Here is a 21798-nt window from a genome sequence, read left to right as displayed (position 1 = left end):
CCAAAAACAATCATTTTTCTACACACGCCTGCTCTGTTAAAGTCCAGGTACTTTCTGGCACCTTCAGCCTCCTCTGTGATCTCACAATACAGGTGTCAGCTGACTGTGTTGAAAACACTCATTTTTTCATGTCACATCCACAGTAGTGCCTCCAGCCTGCACTGTACATTTTGGATCAAATGTCAAGCACCAGCTGTGGTGGTGGTAAGACACAGGAACCACCACAGCCAGTACTTGACATTGTATTGTGTCCAGTAATTATGTAGCTAAAAAGTCAATATAAACTGAGTCACTAGTTAAATATCAAACATGTAAAACTTAACAGATGTCTCCTGTTACCCTCTGTATCAGACCAGTTTGGATAAAAGCTTGAAGAATAAAGAGAGACTTGTTTGACTGCTCATGTTGCAACTGTAGAAAATGTACGGGGTAATGCCATAAAGAGAAGAAAGCAAATTATTAGGAAAGTTGAGCATGAGTAGAAACTGAGGTGGAGGCGTCAGGGTGGAGGAAGTAGAGGACTGGGAGCAGTAAGGATGGGCTTTCCTGCCTTGGCTACATGTGCTTATGCGTGAGAACAGAGTTCTTTCAGGCTGAAGCTCAGCATGGATTTCCACGACACACTGTGCAGCCCCACCCGCTGGGCAAAACAAACTTCCCCAGTATGAGGTAAACATGAGACGTTGTCTTGTCCTTCGCATTCAAAGCCTCACACGCAGACTAATCACCTTGTGACTGCAGGGCATCATGGGTTGTTTACAGAGGAGTTTTTTGTTTTTGTTTTATTTTAGTATGTGTCACTGCTTACTGTCCAAGCACTGAGATTAATTTCACTACTCCTTACACTGTGTTGTTTACATTATAAGGCTGGTGACATTTAATGTTTTGTTACTGTCAACACATTCAATGAAAAGAAACATGTGTGGGTTAGATATTACAAACAGATGCTGTGTAGCCAAACATTGTTCAAACCAACATGACTGCGTTTCAGTTTCTAGTGGAAATCCCAAAGTTTCTAAAACATTTACATTTAATGCAATGATGCAGCCATAAACAAACGTGGAATATTTAATTGATGTCTGTACAGAATATGATACATATGTGATGGGTCAGTAAGTCATACCCATGTTTCTCCCCACATTTTCTGGCTGCCACATAACTGTCATACTGTCCAATAAAGGAGAAAAGGCAACCTCACAAATGTTTTTAAATCTTATAGCTTATTAAATCTGCTTCAAGGGACTTTATATATGTATAATAAATCATACCATACTTAAATGTATCTATACCTCACATTGTTCTGTCGCTGTGTCCTGTAGGTGTGAGATTGAAGCCACACTTGAGAGACTTAAGAAGCTGGAGAGAGATCTGAGCACCAAGGAACAGGAGCTTAAGGAGCGCGAGCGGCGTCTAAAGATGTGGGAGCGCAAACTCATCGAACAGTCCAACACCCCGGTGAGTTCCTCATTATCCCTTCCGCCACCTTGGTCCACCTTTGCCCTCAGGACAGACGCCACCTACTGTTGAGTGGTCACAGCACCTCGTGTTTACACTGCTGTTCACATGCGTGTTTCCTCAGTCCCATTACGAGAGGGATAGAATTCCTGTGATCTTCCTGTGGGGTGAAGTGGAAATGGGGAAGCAATGAAATGAAAATAAACAGTGTGGAATGAGAAGTAAAGTAAAAGCACATTATGAGAACATTATGGGCTGTGTATACTATTGGCAGTGCTGCATTTATGTGCAGTGTAGTGCATGGGTGCCCAGCAAGTACATTTGCATCGTGATGCACAGAGTGAAGGCTGCATTCCTCATTAGGGTTCATGTTGAATTGTGAGTGTCCAGCATCTGACCTGCTGTTCATGGCTTTCTTTTGTTTGCCTGCATTATATTTTTTGCATGCAAAAGACACAACAGATTGTATTTTGGTATTTACTTGTTTTCACTTGTGTTTCTGTACACAAAAAGCGGTTGTTATCTTAAAACTGTGTGTGGCTTGAGTGGCTGCAGTAGTCTACGGTATAGATATCTTGGAGGCTGTCACGCCACAAAACACACTTCCTATAATTGGAGCTGGAAACATTGACATAAATAAAGATGGACGACCAGTCTCCTCTTCCTGCCAATATACAAAAATGAAGCCAATGAGCGCTGCCATCCTTGCTGGTGACATAATTTGGAGCCGGAGTAGTGATCGGGCGATGGAGACGAGGTATTGAGTTCCTGTCAAACCTCCAGGAATAGACATTGGCATAGTGGCCAAACTGTGTAATTACAACATCGTGTGATGCGCTGTCGTCCAAAAATACTTTTTCTCATAAGCCTACATTGTGAAAGAGTGGCTGGATACATTTTTTTGAGCGTCACAACCCCCGCAAAATGTGGAAACTCTAGAGGAGCCACACCATTAAATTGTCTCATCTCCATTCAAGAAAGCACAGGGCTAAACTGAAAGTTAGCTGCTCGACTGGCGTAGGTCTCTAGTCGGCACCCGTGACTTCCATTTTACACCCAGGAAGTTGAACTTTTTTGGCCTCATGCACCACTGAGCAATACTCCGCCTCTGACGTTATATCCAGATTTCCCTTATTAGATCCATGGTTCCCACCCATACACCAGCCTACTCAATCATGAGCATGGCTCTGATGTCAACCATGACATTTTACCCCCTTTTTATATCATCAAATAAGTAACTAGAATGGCACTCAGTAGAACGCATACCTCTGCCAAGGCACAACAGTACCGTTTAATTCAGTCAAGCCTAATCCAATATCAAACCTGATAGCCCAGTATCACTCTAGATTTTAAACCACCCATAACTGCTTAACCATAATTTAAGCTGATCAGGATCAAATTGTACTTATTTATACATACAAGCCATCTAAATACATCTGATTTTTTTCATCAAGATCAATGCATTACTAAGAAATTAACAAAATTGTTGAAAAACGCCCTGTCTCACAATGTTAAAGAAAGTGAGAAAAAAGTTCCTACCTTTATCTGGATCCGCACCAGAAGTTAATGGGGTCTGTTCTGGGCCGACATAGATCATCCCTCCAAGTTTTGTGGAAATCCATTCCATAGTTTATGTGTAATCCTGGCGACAAACCAACCATCAAACTAACAAACACCAGCGTAAACATTACCTCATTGGCTGAGGTAATTAAAACAAAACCAATCACTAAGCAACACTTGAACATACATTAGTGTGATAAAAACTACCTAGAAATGATAGAAACCATATTCGGGAAAAATGTATTTGAGTTTTTAACTTGGCCTATGTCTCATCTGCTAACATGGTTTATGACCTATACTGCAGCCGGCCACCAGGGGGTGATCAAGATGTTTGGCCTCACTCTTGAAGAGCTGTCATGTTGTCCATCTTTGTATATGTCAATAGTAAAAAACAAAAGTTTAAATCAAGTAAAAGGATTTCTTGTGTTTCCTTTCTTTTCCTATCTGTCTCCATTGTTCTGCTCTGTTAACTTTCCTTCACAATCCAGTTTTCTAAATCACATCTTGGATTTAAAATTGACAACCTTTCTTATTTACACTTATTTGGTGGTTTACTTGATTACTTACTTCCTTTTCTTTTCTATCCTCTCCTCTTTTCTTTTACCCCCTCCACCCTGCCCTCCACCTGTCTCTGCCTCTCAGCTCTTCTTACCTGTGGCACAAAAGATAAGTGCTAAGTCGTTCTATCAGTGTAAGACGGAGGAATCAAACAGTTCGCAGATGTCGTGTCAGATCACGACCTCTGGTAACGAGGAGGTGGATCTGCAGTCCATGATGAGAGGCTTTGAGGACGTGTTTTCCTTGGACTTTGGCCGGCCTGTCCTGCACTCGGGCATGCAGGTCAACATGCAGGCCAGGCAGAACTCCTCGGTGTCGAGCTGTGTCAGAGAAGGACACAAAATCAACATGACTGTTGGGATGGGACGCCTCGCTTGGTCTGATGACAGTGAATAAAGCTCTCCGGTGTTTGTGTCGCCACAGCTGCATCTGTTGAACACTGTGATCTCACTCAATGGAAGTGCTATTTCTTAATTAATTGCTTGTTAAGTCATGTTTCAATCATCTTTACTTTATCCCTGGAAACCACGTCTTAGTATACTGTTTCCTCTCTTTCGTCCAAGTTACATGAATTGATTTGCTTTCAGAATTTACTCAATATAGCACAGAAACATATTATAGAATATATTTGTAACCCTCCACCTATGGATATTATGGATGTCATTTACTGTATGCCTAATGTACCAGATGTATAGTGCCATGCTGTGAAGAAAAGAGCCACGTGAGCCACTTGCTTAGAGAAGGCCAGGCTTTTATGATGAAGTGACATTTTGCTGACATTAAGATTGGCCAATTTGTTCTGGATGTGGTGGAGTGCAGTTGTTGAGACGCAGTCTCTTACCAGGATGAGAAAGTACATGTTTTTTCCTCTGACTGACCCAGGTTCAAAACAGCAGGAGAGGGACTTTGGTGTGTGACTGTCGGCTTCATTCTGTCATTTTACCTTTTTTACTTTTCAAGGAGTCTGCGGCCCAGAAAGATGAGACAAAATCAGGAAATAATTAATAGCAATAACAATGTTTCTGCACCAGAGGCTTTTCAGTTTTTAACAAAGATTTTAATAGAATGATTTCCCTCTGCAGACACATTTTACATACAGTATCACGCCATATGGTCTAACTGAGCCTCGAGTCCTGCACTTTACAGTGGAGAAAATCGTATTAGCATTAGTGTTCAGTTAGGTATTATGCTTCATCTGGGGGAAGGACATGCTTCCTTGAGCATAGCCCATTCAATTGTCCCCTTCGCTTGTTATCATCAGTCAGTCTCATGAGGATGTAATCCTCTGTATTCCTCTGTTGTTGCTTGTTAGCTTCCTGCCACAAGCTAATATTGCTATTCAGCGATGCCTTGTACTCCTGCGACATCAAGCCGCTACACATGCTAGAGTGGACATAACAATTAACACGGACTCTCACTAATATTTACATTTTTCTTTGTGTGAAATACAGACACCGAAACATTCAGCTTCCACACTTGTTAGTCATCTCAAATCAGACGCCTTGCAGCTTCTTGATGTGACGTATTTTCTTCATCTTTCACTGTTCTGTCAATAAATCTTTCAACTCTCTGCCAATCTGTCTGTCTTAGATTGATTTTATTACTTCCATATGTAAACAAATAGTAGGAAAAGGATAATTGTTTTATTATGTTTTATTACTGCTATTATTACTAAAATGTTTGTCATATAACACAGAAAAGATATACAGTTTTAATAAGGTTATAAAATATCTTGCCTCAGGTGTTTTTGTGGAGCTGCTTCTTGGGATTTTAAAGGAGCACTATTTATTTTTTGGGGAAGAGATTTTAATCAGAAGAGAAAATCTTCATTGATTGATTTTACATGCTTTAACAAACTGTAAGAGATAAACAATCTATTTTGTTTTCTATGACTGAATAAACTGAATAAACAAACTGACCTTGAAGAAACACAATTTCATGTTGTTTTACTTTGTTTATATTTGGCGGACCCTGCCACCGTTCTAGCTTCAAACAGTGTTCTGGGGACCTTATTTTCCTCTGAGAACAGCTTGTTTATTCAGTGATGGAAAAAAAAACCAAGTCTGGGTTTGTTGTATTAGCTTAAAAATATTGTAAATAATACCTTTCTGAGTTTCTGAATTTCTTTTACAAAACAACATAGTGCACCTTTAACTTTGCAACTGCCTGTTTTCATGCTTTAGTTACCCATCATCCACTTCAGTCCACACGGGGGCAGAATTGTGTGAACTAAACCAAACTCAAAGTCTTTTATTTTCTGCAGATTCCACACATAAACACAAAAACTCTGCCCCGCATTTTGAATTTCAGATTTAGGTATCTTTGTCAACAGCCGCTGTGGATCTTAATAAAAGAAGCATTTGTGAAACACAATACGCTGCTTGAAAAGTGATGCTAAGTCACTCCAGTGAGACTTTGGCAGTGTGGCAGAGTGTTTCTGAATCTGTTTACTTCCGAACGGCAGCGCTGCAGGAGGAGGCGGAAAAAGCTGCAGGGTTGAGTGGCTTTATGAGGCTGCACTGAAACGTATGGCAGCGACTGTCTATTGAGACCGGCATTCAGTTCATAATCTGAGCTGTTATCAGACGTCGTGGGAAGAAGACAGTGAATGGGGGGGGGATTACTCATTCATTTAGTCATCTTTCCTCCAATTTTCCATTGCATTATTTCTGTCATTACACACCAGTCTCATGAGCACAATGATGAAATCTTTATTTTGGCTGGCAAGTTTCTGCCTGATTACATTTAATGAGCAATAAATGATTTATCATTCAAACAGATCACGTTAGATCAGTCAGATGGACATTTCGGTTTGATATAGACCATTAGAGGCAAGTCGTATTAATCGCACAGCACAATAACCGGAAAAGTAATGGCTTTGGAAGACATGGAAAACATGCCTATTTTCCATTTTAATAACATTTACTTAAGTCTTGTGATTTTCTCTCTATCATGAATACACACATGTTAAATTCCCATCCAGATTCTGTTGCTGTTACTTCTATTTGTCTTTTGTTTTTCACACAGTTGCTGCCCACCCTTGACATCTATACGTGGACAGAGGAGCATGTGGTCAGTGTCATTGTATTAACATCATAACTTCATGTATTCATTTAGATTTTCACAAACTAATTTATCACCATTTTATTCCCTCAGTATTTCTGGATGCAGCAGATATTTGGCGCAGGTTTGTTCATACCACTCTCTGGATCATCTTCAATCCGACTCTTTAGTTGTTGTTTGTGTATTTTTACTAACTGGGTGTGTCCTCTTCTATCTCAGGGGAGGGGACATGTGGCATGCAGCTGTATGCTGACTTGTTTAAAGAAAATCACATCACAGGAAAGAGGTTGCTGTTGCTCACAGAAAACGACATGCGGGACATGGGGGTCAAATCCAAAGGTCACGTCATGCACCTGAAGGCAAGGCACAGTTAACCATTGTCCACAACTGTCTAATTTTTTTTTATACACACATAATTGACAGGATGAGATCTCTTTGATATTTGGAATCACAGTGAGTCTCTTTTCTTTTCCTTTTTGGCAGGCTGGGATTGAAAAGCTAACAAATGATTACCTCGGGCACGTCCACTTCCCACCTCTGTTGAAGGTATAAAGTTTCTTCTTCATCTTCAGAAAGAGTTGTGTTTGTTGGTTTTCTGTGTATATTTGAGTCTATACTCTTTCTGTTCCCAGGATGAGCTGGAAAAGGAGGTAGAGAGGTGTAAAACTGTTAATTTGGAGCTGGTGTTTGGGTACCATTGGAAACCAGGAACTGGGAACTCCGTAAGTTTGTAGTGAACCACACACACATTTTTTTTGTTGTTCATTTTGTTATTGTTGTTATTTATTCCCCCTTTTTGTGCCGGTGAAACAGAGATCTTTATTAAAAAAACAAAAAACTGTTTTAAAGTCATTCAGCCCTTCATTAGCATTATAAGAGCACAAATCTGATCATACACATTAATGAAACAACCTTTAATATAAGCTTTCACATGAAAACACTGCTTTAAATGTACAATATGTAAGAATTTTAAGTTAAAACGTTCAATAATTTACTAAAATTATGTCAAAGATGTCAGAATGTGTTGAAGAGTAAACACCAACCTTTCCCTGGTAGTCTGGTTAGCTGCAGGGCTAACTGAGCTAACAAGCTAACAGTCACTACAGTCATAGATATATAAAGAAAATACAGTTAGCAGTTACTCTGCCCCCTGTTTGTTGGGAGTATAAATTCTTGGTGGCCAATTCTTACAAATTCCACCTTTAAAAGCCTTTTTAGCCTGCTATACAACTACCAACTCAATGATTACAATTTTTCAGTAGTTACACAGCCTTACAAACTGATGGCAGGGATGTCACGAGCCAGTATGTCATGAATGTGCCAGTGCAAAATTGATGTGACACATCAGGAAAGAAATCCACCGCTGCCATCAATGAATGTCATCTTATTTGCGTATCAGTAACACACACACTGAATGCATCAACAGCATCATTCGATCTGTGGGGACAATCGCAAATACATGTTGTATCCACTTTGATCAGGGTTGTTATAAATTGTTAACATCTTTAATATGTTTGGTAATAATTGTAAATGGATGCACAGAATCATGTTTTTGCCATGACTGAATCAGCCTCCTTGTGCTGAAGCCGTTTGTTCTGAGGAAATCATGATGATGGCTGTTACTCTGACCATTGAAGGCATCACTAGACATGCATAAAACCAGACAAATAAACATTTCATTCTCCGCCATGTACCACATCCACCTCGACTCGCTCTCAGCCCTTTGTTAGGGTCTCAAACTGTGGAGAAAGGGTGGCTCTTAACTTGCTGTTTGAATTTAATCAAAAATAGCCCATTTAGCCAGAAGTCATTTTCTTTTTAAAAGGCAAACGTTATTTAATCTTTCAGCTGTTCATTGTCCCATCATAAATAGTCCTCTTTCAGTGTGTTCGGCAGGGCTGAAACGAGCCTGCTAATTGCCTCCCATTTCTTCTGACATGTGGTGGTTTAGTGGGTAGAAAACACAGCAGGGAGAAGGAAACAGGAGGCTGAGAAAATGAGAGCTAATTATTTTCCCCTGCCTGGTGTCAGGTTCCGTGTCAGCCTTGTTTTTACAAACTGGAAGGTTTTTTTGCACTAAATAAAACAAACCCGCACTGCATTTTTTTTTTCTTCGCCCCTCTTTGCTGGCGATGTCATGGAAGCAGCTGCACTTCTCAAAGACAAAATGAGGGCCTGCGATTGTGCGGCCACCATCTGACAGCCACTGAGGGTCCCCTACTAATGAGGATATCACCGTGCAGCCAAGTGAAAGGTGCTGAATTATGTATGAGTTGTCATTAGACGCACTCGGGTCCTAGGCATCATTACCAGACATTGTTTCTGCTGGGGTGATTAGACTAGCATGGACCTGGGAGCCCCGGTGCGACCGTCCAGTGCCGACACCAGGCCAGCGCGGGGCCACTGGTGTGTTTCTGAGCCAGAGGCTTGCTGAAGCTTCCCCTTTGAGCCGTTTCCAGCCCCCGGGGACGATGCAGGAGAGGGCGAAGGCTCCTCAGACGAGTGTGTTAGTGCCACTCCTCTGATGTCTTTCTCTGTGATCACTACACAATGGATTGGCCCGTGCCATGAACCCTGTGTGGTTAAGCAGTGACCTGCGGTTTTGCGGCCGGCTTTTGGGGATCGGCAGAATCATTACTGCTTCGTCAGCATTCAGTATGCAGGAGAAGAGGGCTGGGGAATTGTTCAGATTTGTGCCTCCCAGAGAGGAATTAATGCAGCAACTCAAGAGGAAAAACCTTCACCCTTATCACCTAATATCAATCGTTTCAAGAATTTAATCCTGGATCCCGCCGAGAAATATAATACCAAATGTGTAACAGAGAGTCTACTTAAAAATATTTGCTTTTACTGACATTTCTTTCCTTTTTGAAACACGACAATTCTCACCGCAATGTTGAGGCATTCGTATAGTGTGTCCATTAAGATTTGTTATCTAAATGAGTTGTTTTAGATATTTTATACACAATACATTCAATATATTATCCCCTTTTCATCCCCTTGCAATTTATTTACAATATTTTCATGTTATAATCTCTGTCCTCCCCCACAATGTGAGGCTTTGTGGCCACTGCCATTAAACCACCTCTAGGTTGTGCTGTTGGTTTATATACAACAGTCACCAAGTTCTCCACACAGAATATTGCAATTATAAACTTTTCCCTACAATCAGGTGCTTTTTCTGAGAGTATAGCAGACCTACATTATCTCACCATTAGCTCTTTTCTTTTCAAGGACTGCAAATGGAAAATGTACATTGAGCTAGATGGAGATGACGTAGCGGTAACCTACATCAAAGACGTCGTCTTCAACACCAACCGTCAGGATTTGGAAGTGCTGCGTATGACAAAGGTGTGGTCCGAAGCACATTTGTTTTAATCAGTGCTAAATGTTGCCTATAATATGCGTCTGGCCTTGTGTTGTGGTTGCCATAGTGTGATTGTTTATGAGCTAATGTCATTGCAATGCAGCCTCCTTTTGTGATGGACAAATGGATCGTTGGGATACAGCAGAACCAGCGAGTGGACTACACGGTCAATTATGAAGTGAGTCGTTTCAGCAGCTGTGGGAGGCGCCCTTACAAAACAATGCAAATCTACACAGAAAATGAATCAAAGAAGTATAAATATTTTTTAACACCAAATATCCTGATATTGTCCTTATTTTCTCACTTCAGAATGATGTCAAATCACCAAGGTCGACCAGACACAGTTGTCCAGTGACGTGGAGTCTCAGTGGCGGACAAGATGAGATCAAGACTGTGGAGTTAGTCATCGAAACAACACCAAGCGACATCAACTGGAACCCCAGAGACAAGTGTGACTATGGTAATTGTTTTATTCATAGTTTGTGCCAAAGTAAGAGTTTCACTGCTGGACAATGCAGATTGTTATTGATATATTTCTAGAATTATAAGATATCATAAATATATTTAACAGTATAAGAGGTGCACTATGTAGTTTTGGGAAATATATATATATATTTGCTTTATGCCTAAACAAACTAAATAAACAAACTCTTTGTTTTCATGATAACATTCAAACTGACCATAAAGGACAACACAGTTTCATACTGTTCTACTTTGTTTATATTTGGTGGACCCTGCCACCTGTCTCTGTCGTCTGCAAAACTACATAGTGCCTCTTTAAATACTGATTTTGCTCCTATTTTTATCAATGCATATCTCCTTTTTTAGATATTGATCCCACGTGGATGTACAACGTAAGACAGAGGCAGATGATGACCCAGAAATCCCTTCATTCGACTGCTGCCTTCACCAGCTCTGATGCCCGCACTCTGCCTCAGTTCCTGTCTGCACATGAAAGCCAGGAGTTTTCTTATGCTGCAGCTGTGCGTCGCTCTCCAAACCGCAGCCATGTATCTTCTTGGATCGACTCGCGCAGCTCCTCGCCAACTACCAGCCTGTCGGCCAAACTCTCCCCTCTCCATCTTGGGTCAAAGGGCAGCAGCCCTTCTAGCACTACGTCAGAGAGCGCCTCAGAGAGGGATAGAGAGCGCCCACTCAGTGCCGGAGCAGTGCTCGACCACCGCAGGAACAACTACTTTGGCAACACATTAACTGTGGGAGGTAGGCAGGGTAGGGAGCATGCATGGACCAATACTAGAGGTAACTATATTCATAATAAAAGCAGCAAAACCTGGAGACAGCCAGGGAGGCCACGGTCCAACAGTTACAGTGTCACACCACAGAACCGCCCCCCTATGATACCAGGTATATTGTCTGTGACAGAAAACCCCAGTGAGGAAAAAGAGGGGGCCAAAGCCAGCGATGGAGGGTGGATCAAAGTGGAGCGACAGAAGAGATTACCACGTCAGGACAATAAACAAGTCAGAGGTCGACAGAGGAGAGGGGGCAGGGGAGGGCGCGGGGCTGCTGGAAGAACTTAATGTGGGCCACACATGAACTGACAGCTTCATGCGCTGAAAAGGTTTTACATATCAATTATGTCTGCATACATGCTTGTTGTAAGAGAATCACACTGATGTATTAAAAATACACGTGAAGCTTATATTTTTTAAAAACAGGCTAATAAAGGGTTAATAAAATGAGCTCAAAATGAGCTCAGCATCTATTTATTATTATTATAAAAATGGACAATTCAGACTTTGTTATTCATCCATTACAGTTTTTTTAAAACCATTTCTAACTCACTTTTCTCTGTAGTGAGTTCACTTTTTAAAAACTCTTCACACCGTCAGCACAACAGTGGATCACTTTTAATTACTTTGACGCAAAATGCATTCAATGACCACGTCATTAACTTTTCTCACATTTACATCCTGTTGTAAAAACGTTACATGACACATATTATATTCATGTTGAAAGCCCCTTATATAACACAAGATTACAGTAAATTACTCTGCAATTTTCTAAATTCTGCTACATGTTATAAAAAATAGAAATGCATATTCCTAATTGGGACCTACAACACTGAGCGTTTTCATTCCTTGATGACCTCTATGAGGCATATACTAGAAGGTTTCGAAACTGTGTGAGACAATGTGCCGTTTCTTTCTCTCTGTTCCTGCATCTATCGAGGTTGAAAGCTTATGATCACTAGCCATATGATCAGATTCCCCTTTGGGAAGCAGTGAACGCTGGATGGTTGTATCACAAGAGAGGACATTAGTGTCATTGAGAGCAAATGTAGGACGACAAGGCTGACTAGCACTTTTGTGTTTTTATATCGGTATTTTGTGCGTTACTCATTGCAAAAATGGCAAAAACAAACAACCAAAAACAAAAAAAAAAACCTATTGCTGCAAGTTTGAGCATTTCTGATTCATTTCTGTGACATGGGCCTATTTAGGTTGTGCAATGCATGCAATAAAGGAATCCCCTTATTTATGTTCTAATTAAATCTTGGTTTTTGATTAAAAAAAATACACAAAATATACTTCAAGACAACAGCGATATATATTTTAATGTGTCGACATCAGATGTGTGTGACTTGGATAAATTAACGCATGGATATGAGATTAACTGTTGTGCTGAGCTGTATGTTGGTAAAGAGAACTGTGTGAAGAGTTTTGAAAAAAGCAAGATTAATTAGAGCAATAGCAAAAAAACTGTAAATGGTAGATGGCAACCAGCATTGTGGTTGCATAAAAAAGAGATTGTATTTATTATCTCTGTTTCTCACAAGTAACCGAATAAACTGTTTTAATGCCCTGAGATAAAATGTTAAGGCTCATTTCTTTAACTCCTTACTTCCTTAACTGCCTCTTTGGTGTGTTTCTCTCAGTAAAGTGTTGTTGTCACAGCAAGATAACATGAGCTACTTATTCCATTGTTTTACAAGGGTCATATACACCCACCAGTGCAAAGTTTGATTTGCTCTGGTGTGCCCCACCCTAACCCTCTTTGATGCTTCAATCACATCAGCTTCCTGTTGTTTACACAAAAGTGTCACCCTATTTTTGACTTATCTCAGTTTTGCTGCAGGCCTTATCGTTCCTCTATCTTTTCTTATCATTCCCCTTTATTTAGTTAAAGTTCAATCTCTTCCTTTTCATTTTGCCAGTAAATCTTAAAGGTCCTGTTTGTAAGAAAAAATTATATTTGAGTCTCACTCCCACGGTCAAAAACTGGCACTTTGGGATAGCAGCCAACCCGTCCTACACTCCTAAAGCTCCATGCTATCGTGTACTCGTTATTGTTTGTTGAGGTGCGAATGAAATCAACTCAAAATCAAACTCAAAAATCAACTTTTCTAATAAATAGGACCTTTAATGCTTTTATCAGTTGTAACCCATATAAAGTGTGAGTGAAGTTTTCATATTATGAAGTCTGAACAGACTTGCACAAATATGCCTAACTTGAGTCTGAACACATAATTACCCTTTAAAACTTGACCTCTTTTCACTGCTGGAAAGAGTTCAACATTTTACCCGCGTTACATGCAAATTGTCAAATAAAAAATTCGCGCCGCGCTGCAGTTCCTGGAAGAACCACCGCTCTAAGTTCCTAAACGCCTCGTAAAGTCATGAATTATATACGTTTAGTTATTCAAAGAAATACAGAACACACTTCAAAATGTTAACAACGAGCTGTGGCTTTATTTGGCCTCTCATGTTGTCAGAAAGCTTAGTATTTATACATCTACCTGACTACATTTTATAGAGCTTCCAGGACCTTCCGGTGGCGCGGGAAATGAACGAGTTTGGGCTCGTGCAGCTGCAGCAGCAGCTTTGTTCACCGCAGATCTGCAGCACGGTGCGTTTGTGTCTCTGTTTGTCTGGACAGAAAGAAAGAAAAATGCCGGCCACACGCTCAATGGTAAGAAAAACAGCTTTACATGATTTACAATTCAATCTGTTGCCATTAATAATGTATTTTTTAAAATCACGTTGATGTTAAAATATCCTGTTATGACGACTTTGTTACAGTTAAGTAAGCTACCCTTTAAATGCCAACTTCCTGTAACGCTTAAAAATGTTAATTTAACATTTAAGAGTTTACTAGCTTACAAAACTTTGCATGAAAAGATATTATTATGTATCAAACTAGCAAAACGAATGATTAAAAGGATTTAAGTCATAATGTCACACCAAGTTAGTGTTACCAAAGTTAAGAGGGAGATGATATTAAAGTTAGCTTGTTCATTTACAGTAACTGAAACATGTCAGATATATTGACATATTAGAGTATTTGTATTGAAATATGCACGACTCAGTTACATCTGGCTGACTTTGCCAACAGGGGAGTGTCCCTGAGGCTCAGGTTAAACATGTGAGACATTAGCATGAAACATTAGCAGAAACACTTTGACTGATTATTTAATTATTTTAAGCAAAAACTGATTTAAGGTTTTTAAACTATATACTTGCTGGTTTTAAGCCTCTATGAAAGAAGCTATAAACTAAATTGTTACTGGCTTTTAGACAAACCATGCAGTTCAAGTATGCCAGTTTGAGCTTCAGGTATAATTGGATGTTTGCAGACATTTTACTGCCTAAACAATTTATTGAGAAGTTAATTGATGATTAAAAGCAGGTGTAATTTGTAACCCTACTGTAAGCCTAGTAAGTAAGGCCGCTTAAATAAAACCATGTGTTTGTGATATGGAAATAGTAATTAAGAAGTCGTTGACTGTATTTGAAATGCAACCCTAAATTGATTGATTTAAATGTACATTTATCATTTACAGAAACTGGCAGCCCAGCCTCCATCCACCAGGATGAGTTTGAGGAGCTTCCGCAGCTCCCCGCTAGTTCCCATGGAGACCTCCTCTTCCTCTTCTGATGACAGCTGCGATAGCTTTGGCTCTGATGGAGGCTTTGCAAATACGGTAAAAATCAAATACTAAAAACTTACTATTCTTGTCAAATGGTGTTAAAAGTGTAAGGAGACTTTGCAACTGCGACAATGATAAAATACCAAGTCTTAGCATTCCCGTAAATTCCTGTGTGTGTCTGCAACTAATGATTCTGTCTGTGTTTAGAGGAGCAGCTTGAGATTGAGAAGGACGATGGCAGAGAAACCAAAGGTGTTTGAGGCTACGTCAGAGGAGGATACGTGCAGCGGGTTTGAGGAGAACGTGATCAACAGTCAGATGCAAGCCATGGTAAGTTATAAGGAAAAATGCAATTGCAACATAGTTCAGAACTTCATCAGATGCCTTGGAAGTTTCTTCTAACCACAAGTTGTGTATTCTTTCAGAAAATGGACTCTCCGAGACGAGGCCGCAGGTCCAACGGCCTCAAGGTTGCCATGACCTTCCCCACCAAGAAGACGGGCAAGAAAAGACCTGCGTCGGAACCTCTCGCTCAGACTAAAGTAGAGGACTCCGACGCTGAGGAAGAGGAGAACTTCATGGACAAGAGAGCCCTGAATATCAAGGAGAACAAAGCAATGGTACAATTTGCTGTATTTGGTTCAGATTATTTGGTACTATGAACTGAACAGAACAGCCTCTACTGTCATTGTGCAAAATCTCATTCATGTTTTTTCTAATTTTAGCTTGCAAAGCTCATGGCAGAGCTGAACAAAGTACCTGGACTCTTGCCAAGACAGAGGGCAAGGTCGGCATCCACCACGGTAATTTCACCTAAAAATAAATATTTCATTTCACCACATCACATTGTGCTTTTTCAGTTCTCTGCATTAACCGATTCCATTTGAACTTCTTCAGCCTCGGCAGACATCTTGGCGCCCCATGGGAACTCCAAGAGCTCTTAGAAGAAACCCGGAGCGTTCGTCCCGTCCCCATACACGGTCCCGCACACTGGTGGACGGACCCCCCAGCCCACCTCCAGAGGAGGATCCCGAGGACAAGTTCAGCCTGGTTCGCAAAAGCCGCTACTATGAGGAATATGATGAGCCAGTAAGTCACATCATAAACAGTCTGCATGTTATGTCACCTTTTACATTCCATCAAATTCTGCTAATATGTAGTGCAGTACATTAACTCACTTTATTTCATGTGCAGCCCCGTCGTCGTTCCTTCAACGGTACCAAGGCCCTCCCTCATGTAGTGCGGCCTGTGGATGAAATCACAGAATGCGAGCTGGAGAACATCTGCACCAACGTGCGGGAGAAAGTGTACAACAGCTCAACCGTAGGTTCCACAGTCACTGAAATGCTGAAAAGGTTTACTCCTTTTGTTTGTCAGGCTCCTTTAGTTGAAGACACTAATTTTCCCTTGTTTTCAGGGATCCACTTGCCACCAGTGCCGCCAGAAAACCATCGACACCAAAACCAGCTGCCGCAACCCAGAGTGTGTCGGGGTGAGGGGTCAGTTCTGCGGCCCCTGTCTCCGTAACCGCTATGGAGAGGAGGTCAGAGATGCCCTGCTGAATCCGGTGAGTATCTAAACATACATGACCATATTTGTATTTGATCACGTGTGTGCTGGGCAAGTCTGACTGTTTTTACTGTCCCTGGTTAGGAGTGGCAGTGTCCGCCATGCAGAGGCATCTGTAACTGCAGCTTCTGTCGGGCCCGAGACGGTCGCTGCGCTACAGGAGTGTTGGTTTACCTGGCTAAATTTCATGGCTATGATAATGTGCACGCCTACCTGAAAAGGTGAGTGGAGAAATGAAGTGAATTTCGAAGTTTATGTTTTTATTTTTTAATTTAAATATCTGATGTTAACACGAGTTTCTCTTAACTGCAGCCTGAAAAAGGAGTTGGAAGAAAACTCAGGCTGAAATTGGGAGAAAGCTGATCCAGGACCACACCGACATGTTTTATGACCGTTTCTACACGCACACAAAGTCCAAGTATTGTTCTTAGCGTTTAAAGCATTATAACACAATGCTATTTGTTTGTGTTTTTGTGAAAGCTCACATATTTGTTGAGCATTGACTGACATCTGGAGGGAGGCCAGTTCTGTGTTTTTGTTCTCTCATGTATTTTCCTGCCTGTTGTAATGAGCTGAGCCCTTGCATGATTTGTAAACTAAGGAAAAATGTTCCTTAAATTCTCAACAGCCCTCTGTGATCTTAAATATTTTAAGATGATTCATGTACATAGTCCCATAACATGTAAAAAATCCCCTTTTTATAGCTGAATATGCAAAGAAAAATTCATGCTTGTTTAGATGATTTACTGTTTACATTGTTTTAAATGTATATATTTTTTACACAGCCCATGTGGACCATCTTTGTGCCTTTTTTTTCTAGTTGCAAATGTATGCTTGTGTTTTTTACAAGTTCTGTCGCATTTTTGAATCTGCTGAAAAGTTAAAATGTTGAAAACAAACCACTAAACAGAATGTTTGCGTTAGTCAGGGTGCCCTGTAGAGCTGGCCGAATGATCTGCATGCTACTGAGGTGGTGCAGGTGGAAAGGGCAAAGACTGGGGTCCACTGCCTCTCACTTCTAAACCGAGAGGAGCTGTGTGATATACTACAGCGCCTGGTTAAATATCCTTCATTAGATAACTGTCACTAATGGTGTGGAAACAATTAGCACACTCTAATGGGAATCTCATACCTGTAAATCATTTTATCCTGTTAAAGCACATTCTCGCTCTGCTCCAGTCTCTTTGGCTCATTTTCTGCCTTACACTGTTAAGTAGGAATGGTTGAAGGTGCCACTGAAGTGGCTATAGAGTTATGGCCTGCATTTTCTGTTCAGAAGTGTAATACTCCACACGAAATGACATGGAATTAACCTTTGTGTCGTTCATCTTTGAAATGTACTTCATTCGACCTGCACCAGGACACGCTCTGATTATATGATACTGTTTCAAAATAATCAACGGTTGAGATTTCTTCTTCAAGGTAATGGCAGGTGGAGGTTATCTCACCGCTGCTTGTATTTATCAGCTGCTGCACTCCTAACAAGAAGAGTGATCCTGAACTGTTTATGTCTGTTATGGTGACGGTTACTTTGCGCTCATTGGGTTAACTGTACATTTTCATTAAAGCGTTAATCACTGCAGAATCGTGTGATGAGTTTTCTCTGACTTGACCATCACTCTGTCCAGAACAGTGGCAGCTGTAATTACTGTTATTGAAACATGGAGGAGAAATCCTGAATGCTGCTGGTGATTGAAGATCTGATTGAGTGTGAAGGCTGGAAGTTTATTAATGTTTCCATCACTGTTAGCTAGCTGTGCTCAGTGTTTATTGTGTGTTTGCATTACTTTGGCGTAAGAATCTGACGAATGTTAATTGGCTGAAAGTTGACTTGGCTGGCCTAAGCTTGAATGTGACATACTGTTACAGCAGCGCTAACCTGCATATGAAAAATGTCAGCACAATTTTGATGTCAATTCAATAAATTCAAAATGATGACACAATCAAGTAGTGCTGCAAATAACAACAAAAATGGATAAACACCATTCTTAAACTGAATAAATCAACACCAGTTTGATTTGTTTTCCATTGGCTGCACCAAAAAGCCAACAAATAAAAAAACAACACCATGATTTAGGGAAATAAAATAAGGGAGAAGGGAGATATCTGTCATTGCAAATGAATCCTTGTTTCAAGATTTATTCATTTGTCCCTTAATGATATAACTTTAAAAATATTAGGACTATAATTTTGAAAATTGCCCATTACAATACTCCAGAGGCCGAGGTGACGTCTGACCAACTGTCCAAAATCCAAAGATATTCAATTTAAAGTGCTCTAAACTACAAATGGCATAAAATCCTCACATTTGAGAAGCTGGAAACTAGAGAGTGTTTGGCATTTATGGATGACAAAATACTAAAACAGTTATCAAATTCAACTTATTTGCTGCCATCAGTGCAGGACAGAGAGCACAGAGGCTGATATATGGATATCAGGGTCCTTTGCAATCAGTAGAGAATGTCAAATGAGTGTCGACTTTGTGACCCTATGATCTTGATGTCACAGTAATTTGCTCTGTTGTCACGCTAATAATGAGTAAAAGCACTGAAGTTCCTGTTTCTGATTTGGGGGACAGTCCTCGGTCCATCTGGCCCCCAAAAAATGTAGGAACCTTCCATTTCAGCACACAGCCGCACTGCTGTGCATCCTGCCATTTGTTTAATAGAAATGTACTGAAGAGAGTTGAACTGAAGATGCCTAACATTAGCCATAATCTTGTCTAATAGGATGTGACGATCCTTCATAGTCCAGTACTGTGGTGACTTCACTGATGAGATTTTACACACAGAACATCAGAAGAAGATCTTATAACATCTGCTTTGCTCGAGTAACTAGAAAAGGAAGAAAGCCACCCAGTGACACCAGCAACAACTGCTGCTGACAGATAGAGATTACCAGTCGGGATGTCCCACTGGGACTTAAGTATGGCTTTTAATACCTGTGTTATAGACAAAAAGGTTACTAAAAACTTTCTCAGCTGTGTTGGTGTTAATTAATAATTATGTAAAGTCAGGGAGAAACAATAGGCCTATGCTTATTCTCTTTCTTGCGGAGTGTTAGATGATTGATACCACACTCATGTATGTAATATGTAGCTGGAGGAGTGTTTTCTATGTTCCCCAGATATGAACCCTATTGGGTTCAGGTCAAATAACCCTATTCCTAACCCAGGAGCTGGGGAACATAGGACAATCTCCAGCTTGAGTTTGCAAGTGGTTAGCTTAGCATAGCATAAAGGCATGAAACAGGGGGAAACCATGGATGTATTAAGAGGGAAACAGCTCGTCTGGGTATTTCCATAGTTAACAAAATGCGCCTCACACTGATTTTCTGAAGTCTTCTGCGGTTGCTTGGCAACCTGTACCAGCACGTATATTTAGGCTCATAACGCCCCACAAAACGGTGAGTTGTCGTTTTTACATTTCATTTAAATGATGGATTTAACCAATGAATATTGTGTTTTAGAGGAGGCTGTAGGTGGATTTTGTTTCTTTTGACGTAGCCTGTTTCCAGTGCTAAGCTAAGCTAACTGTTTTTACCTTACATGTGAGTGGTATCAGTCTTCTCATCCAACTCTGTCAATGGACTAGTCAAGTTAAGTCTTTAATAGTTGCCTGGGTTACTAGTCAGGTCAAGTACAAAGTAACAGTGATTGAACTGTAATCCAACTAGAAACTCATTATGCATTATGTTTTTGAGTAATGACATGAAAACCAAAAAATGTTAGTTGCCCCCGGTCTCCCCCAGCTCATAATATTTGCAGTCAAATAACTGCTTTGACTTACAAATCACATAAGTCGTCTATAGTCCTTATTAAATGTGTAGATCTAGTATTAATTGATCACAACAATGAAACAGAACAACAAAAACATTATTACTGACAGCAATATTGCAACCATGAATAACAATAAAATGAATCAGTTTATTGGATACGTATGTTGTATGTGTGAAACAGTGTTATATTCTGTCCAGTCCCAGTTAGATATGCATGAGTTGAACATTATAATTGGAACGTAATGTAATATGATTCATTAGAACACTAATATGGTAAATGGTTTAAAAAAAAAATTACCATGCAGTCGAATTGACACATCTCCGATGCAATTCTTGATTTTTTGCAGTTTACTCTATTGTACTGTTTTATTAAAATGGTATATGAATAAAATCATCATCATATGCGTCTATAATACAACTTACAATAAGCTACTCCTCGTTTTTCCTTCTTTTTTTCTGACAAAAGGAACATTTCAAAAACTATTATTAGTATAATAAAGATGCACTTGAAAATACTAGTCCTGTATTAAATACCAATGATCACCCACTTTGGGGTGATGAATATTTAGGGAAGTAATTGTTTACAACGCTCAAGCATTGAGCTGATCTGGTAATCAGGCTATGAAATACAATATTTATTCATTAGAGCAGATTTAATGAGGCCTTGCGGCGCTAATTATGAAAACCAGTGTAGCAGTAAATGAGTAGCGCACGGTGGCAGGCTGCGGGGTACCTGTAAGGAGGGACTGGGGGTTGAAGTGCCCTGAATGCCATGGCACAGTGAGCAGCAACACACAGCCCCGATTGTGGCCGTCCAGCCCACAGCTATACATCACCGGACCTGCAGACAGGTCGCAGATGGGCCCCACTTCCCTGTGTGCCCTGCTCTCTTACCTCTTGGATTTTCCCCAAAGCATCTTCATATAGAGATGATATGTTTTATTGCACGCCAGACAGCATAGTAGAAAATCTCAGTGCTTCAGGTGGATGTGATCAGTGCAGAAATACCTTTTAAATATCGTCTCACGGCCATAAAGCTGAAACAGCTTCGAGCGCTTATTCTGCAGTTTCTATTTGTATGCAGGTCTGGAGATATGTGGTAGGATTTCACAGCATAATATGGGTTTTGATTGACTGATATTTTCATTATGGCTGCAGGGTAGCGTGAAGACTGTTAATTTGCTTGGGAGTCCTGCAGGTCTACGGTGATTGTAGTAGAGCCAGAAGAAAAGCTGAATAAATGAAACTCACAGGGCACAATCACAATCTGTGGGTCAAAATCAACTGATTAATTATAATTTAGAATCAATCTGTCAGGCCTCTGTAATAAACACCCTTTCAGGCTTGCTGCTTAATAACCAGCTTTACATGGAACAATGTAACATGGTGGTAAAGTACAGCATGTGAATGTAAGTTAGTACAGTGAACACAAACAAGATACATCTGATAATAAAATTAGATAAAACATTTGAAAAAAAGGAGCTGTTATATCAACTGTTACTCCTTTTTTGATGCAGCTCAGCAAGACAACTTTCCACACAAGCATCTCCCTCTGGCT

The 21798-nt window shown here is 40.4% G+C and overlaps 2 protein-coding genes across 2 annotated transcripts in view; both read left to right on the top strand.

Annotated features, from left to right (window-relative positions):
• Window positions 1-12499, top strand: part of map3k20a (mitogen-activated protein kinase kinase kinase 20a) — a 30788-nt gene extending 18289 nt beyond the window's left edge. The window contains exons 11-20 of the mRNA XM_073473586.1: window positions 1320-1455; window positions 6601-6645; window positions 6730-6760; window positions 6856-6995; window positions 7120-7182; window positions 7269-7358; window positions 9871-9987; window positions 10107-10181; window positions 10313-10463; window positions 10832-12499. Of these exons, the coding sequence (XP_073329687.1) occupies window positions 1320-1455; window positions 6601-6645; window positions 6730-6760; window positions 6856-6995; window positions 7120-7182; window positions 7269-7358; window positions 9871-9987; window positions 10107-10181; window positions 10313-10463; window positions 10832-11544 (1561 nt within the window). The 3' untranslated portion in view covers window positions 11545-12499. The remainder of the gene's footprint in view (window positions 1-1319; window positions 1456-6600; window positions 6646-6729; window positions 6761-6855; window positions 6996-7119; window positions 7183-7268; window positions 7359-9870; window positions 9988-10106; window positions 10182-10312; window positions 10464-10831) is intronic.
• A 1357-nt stretch (window positions 12500-13856) lies between these two features.
• Window positions 13857-18043, top strand: cdca7a (cell division cycle associated 7a). Its single transcript, XM_073473669.1, has 10 exons — window positions 13857-13936; window positions 14808-14948; window positions 15102-15224; window positions 15320-15514; window positions 15620-15697; window positions 15792-15983; window positions 16089-16217; window positions 16312-16461; window positions 16548-16684; window positions 16776-18043. Exons 1-10 carry the CDS (start codon window positions 13916-13918, stop codon window positions 16807-16809), a joined length of 1200 nt encoding a protein of 399 aa, XP_073329770.1. The 5' UTR covers window positions 13857-13915; the 3' UTR covers window positions 16810-18043.
• Window positions 18044-21798: the final 3755 nt, after the last annotated feature.

This window comes from Pagrus major, chromosome 9, assembly GCF_040436345.1.
Source record: "Pagrus major chromosome 9, Pma_NU_1.0".
NCBI classification, from domain to species: Eukaryota; Metazoa; Chordata; class Actinopteri; order Spariformes; family Sparidae; genus Pagrus; species Pagrus major.
The sequence above is the reverse complement of the archived record's forward strand: the minus strand, read 5'-3'. Positions and strand labels throughout refer to the sequence as shown.

Coding starts and splice junctions, on each gene's coding strand:
- cdca7a (XM_073473669.1), top strand. CDS start 13,916: ATGCCGGCCACACGCTCAATG. Junction 13,937..14,807: donor TGCCGGCCACACGCTCAATG/GTAAGAAAAACA, acceptor TATCATTTACAG/AAACTGGCAGCCCAGCCTCC. Junction 15,515..15,619: donor TCAAGGAGAACAAAGCAATG/GTACAATTTGCT, acceptor TTCTAATTTTAG/CTTGCAAAGCTCATGGCAGA.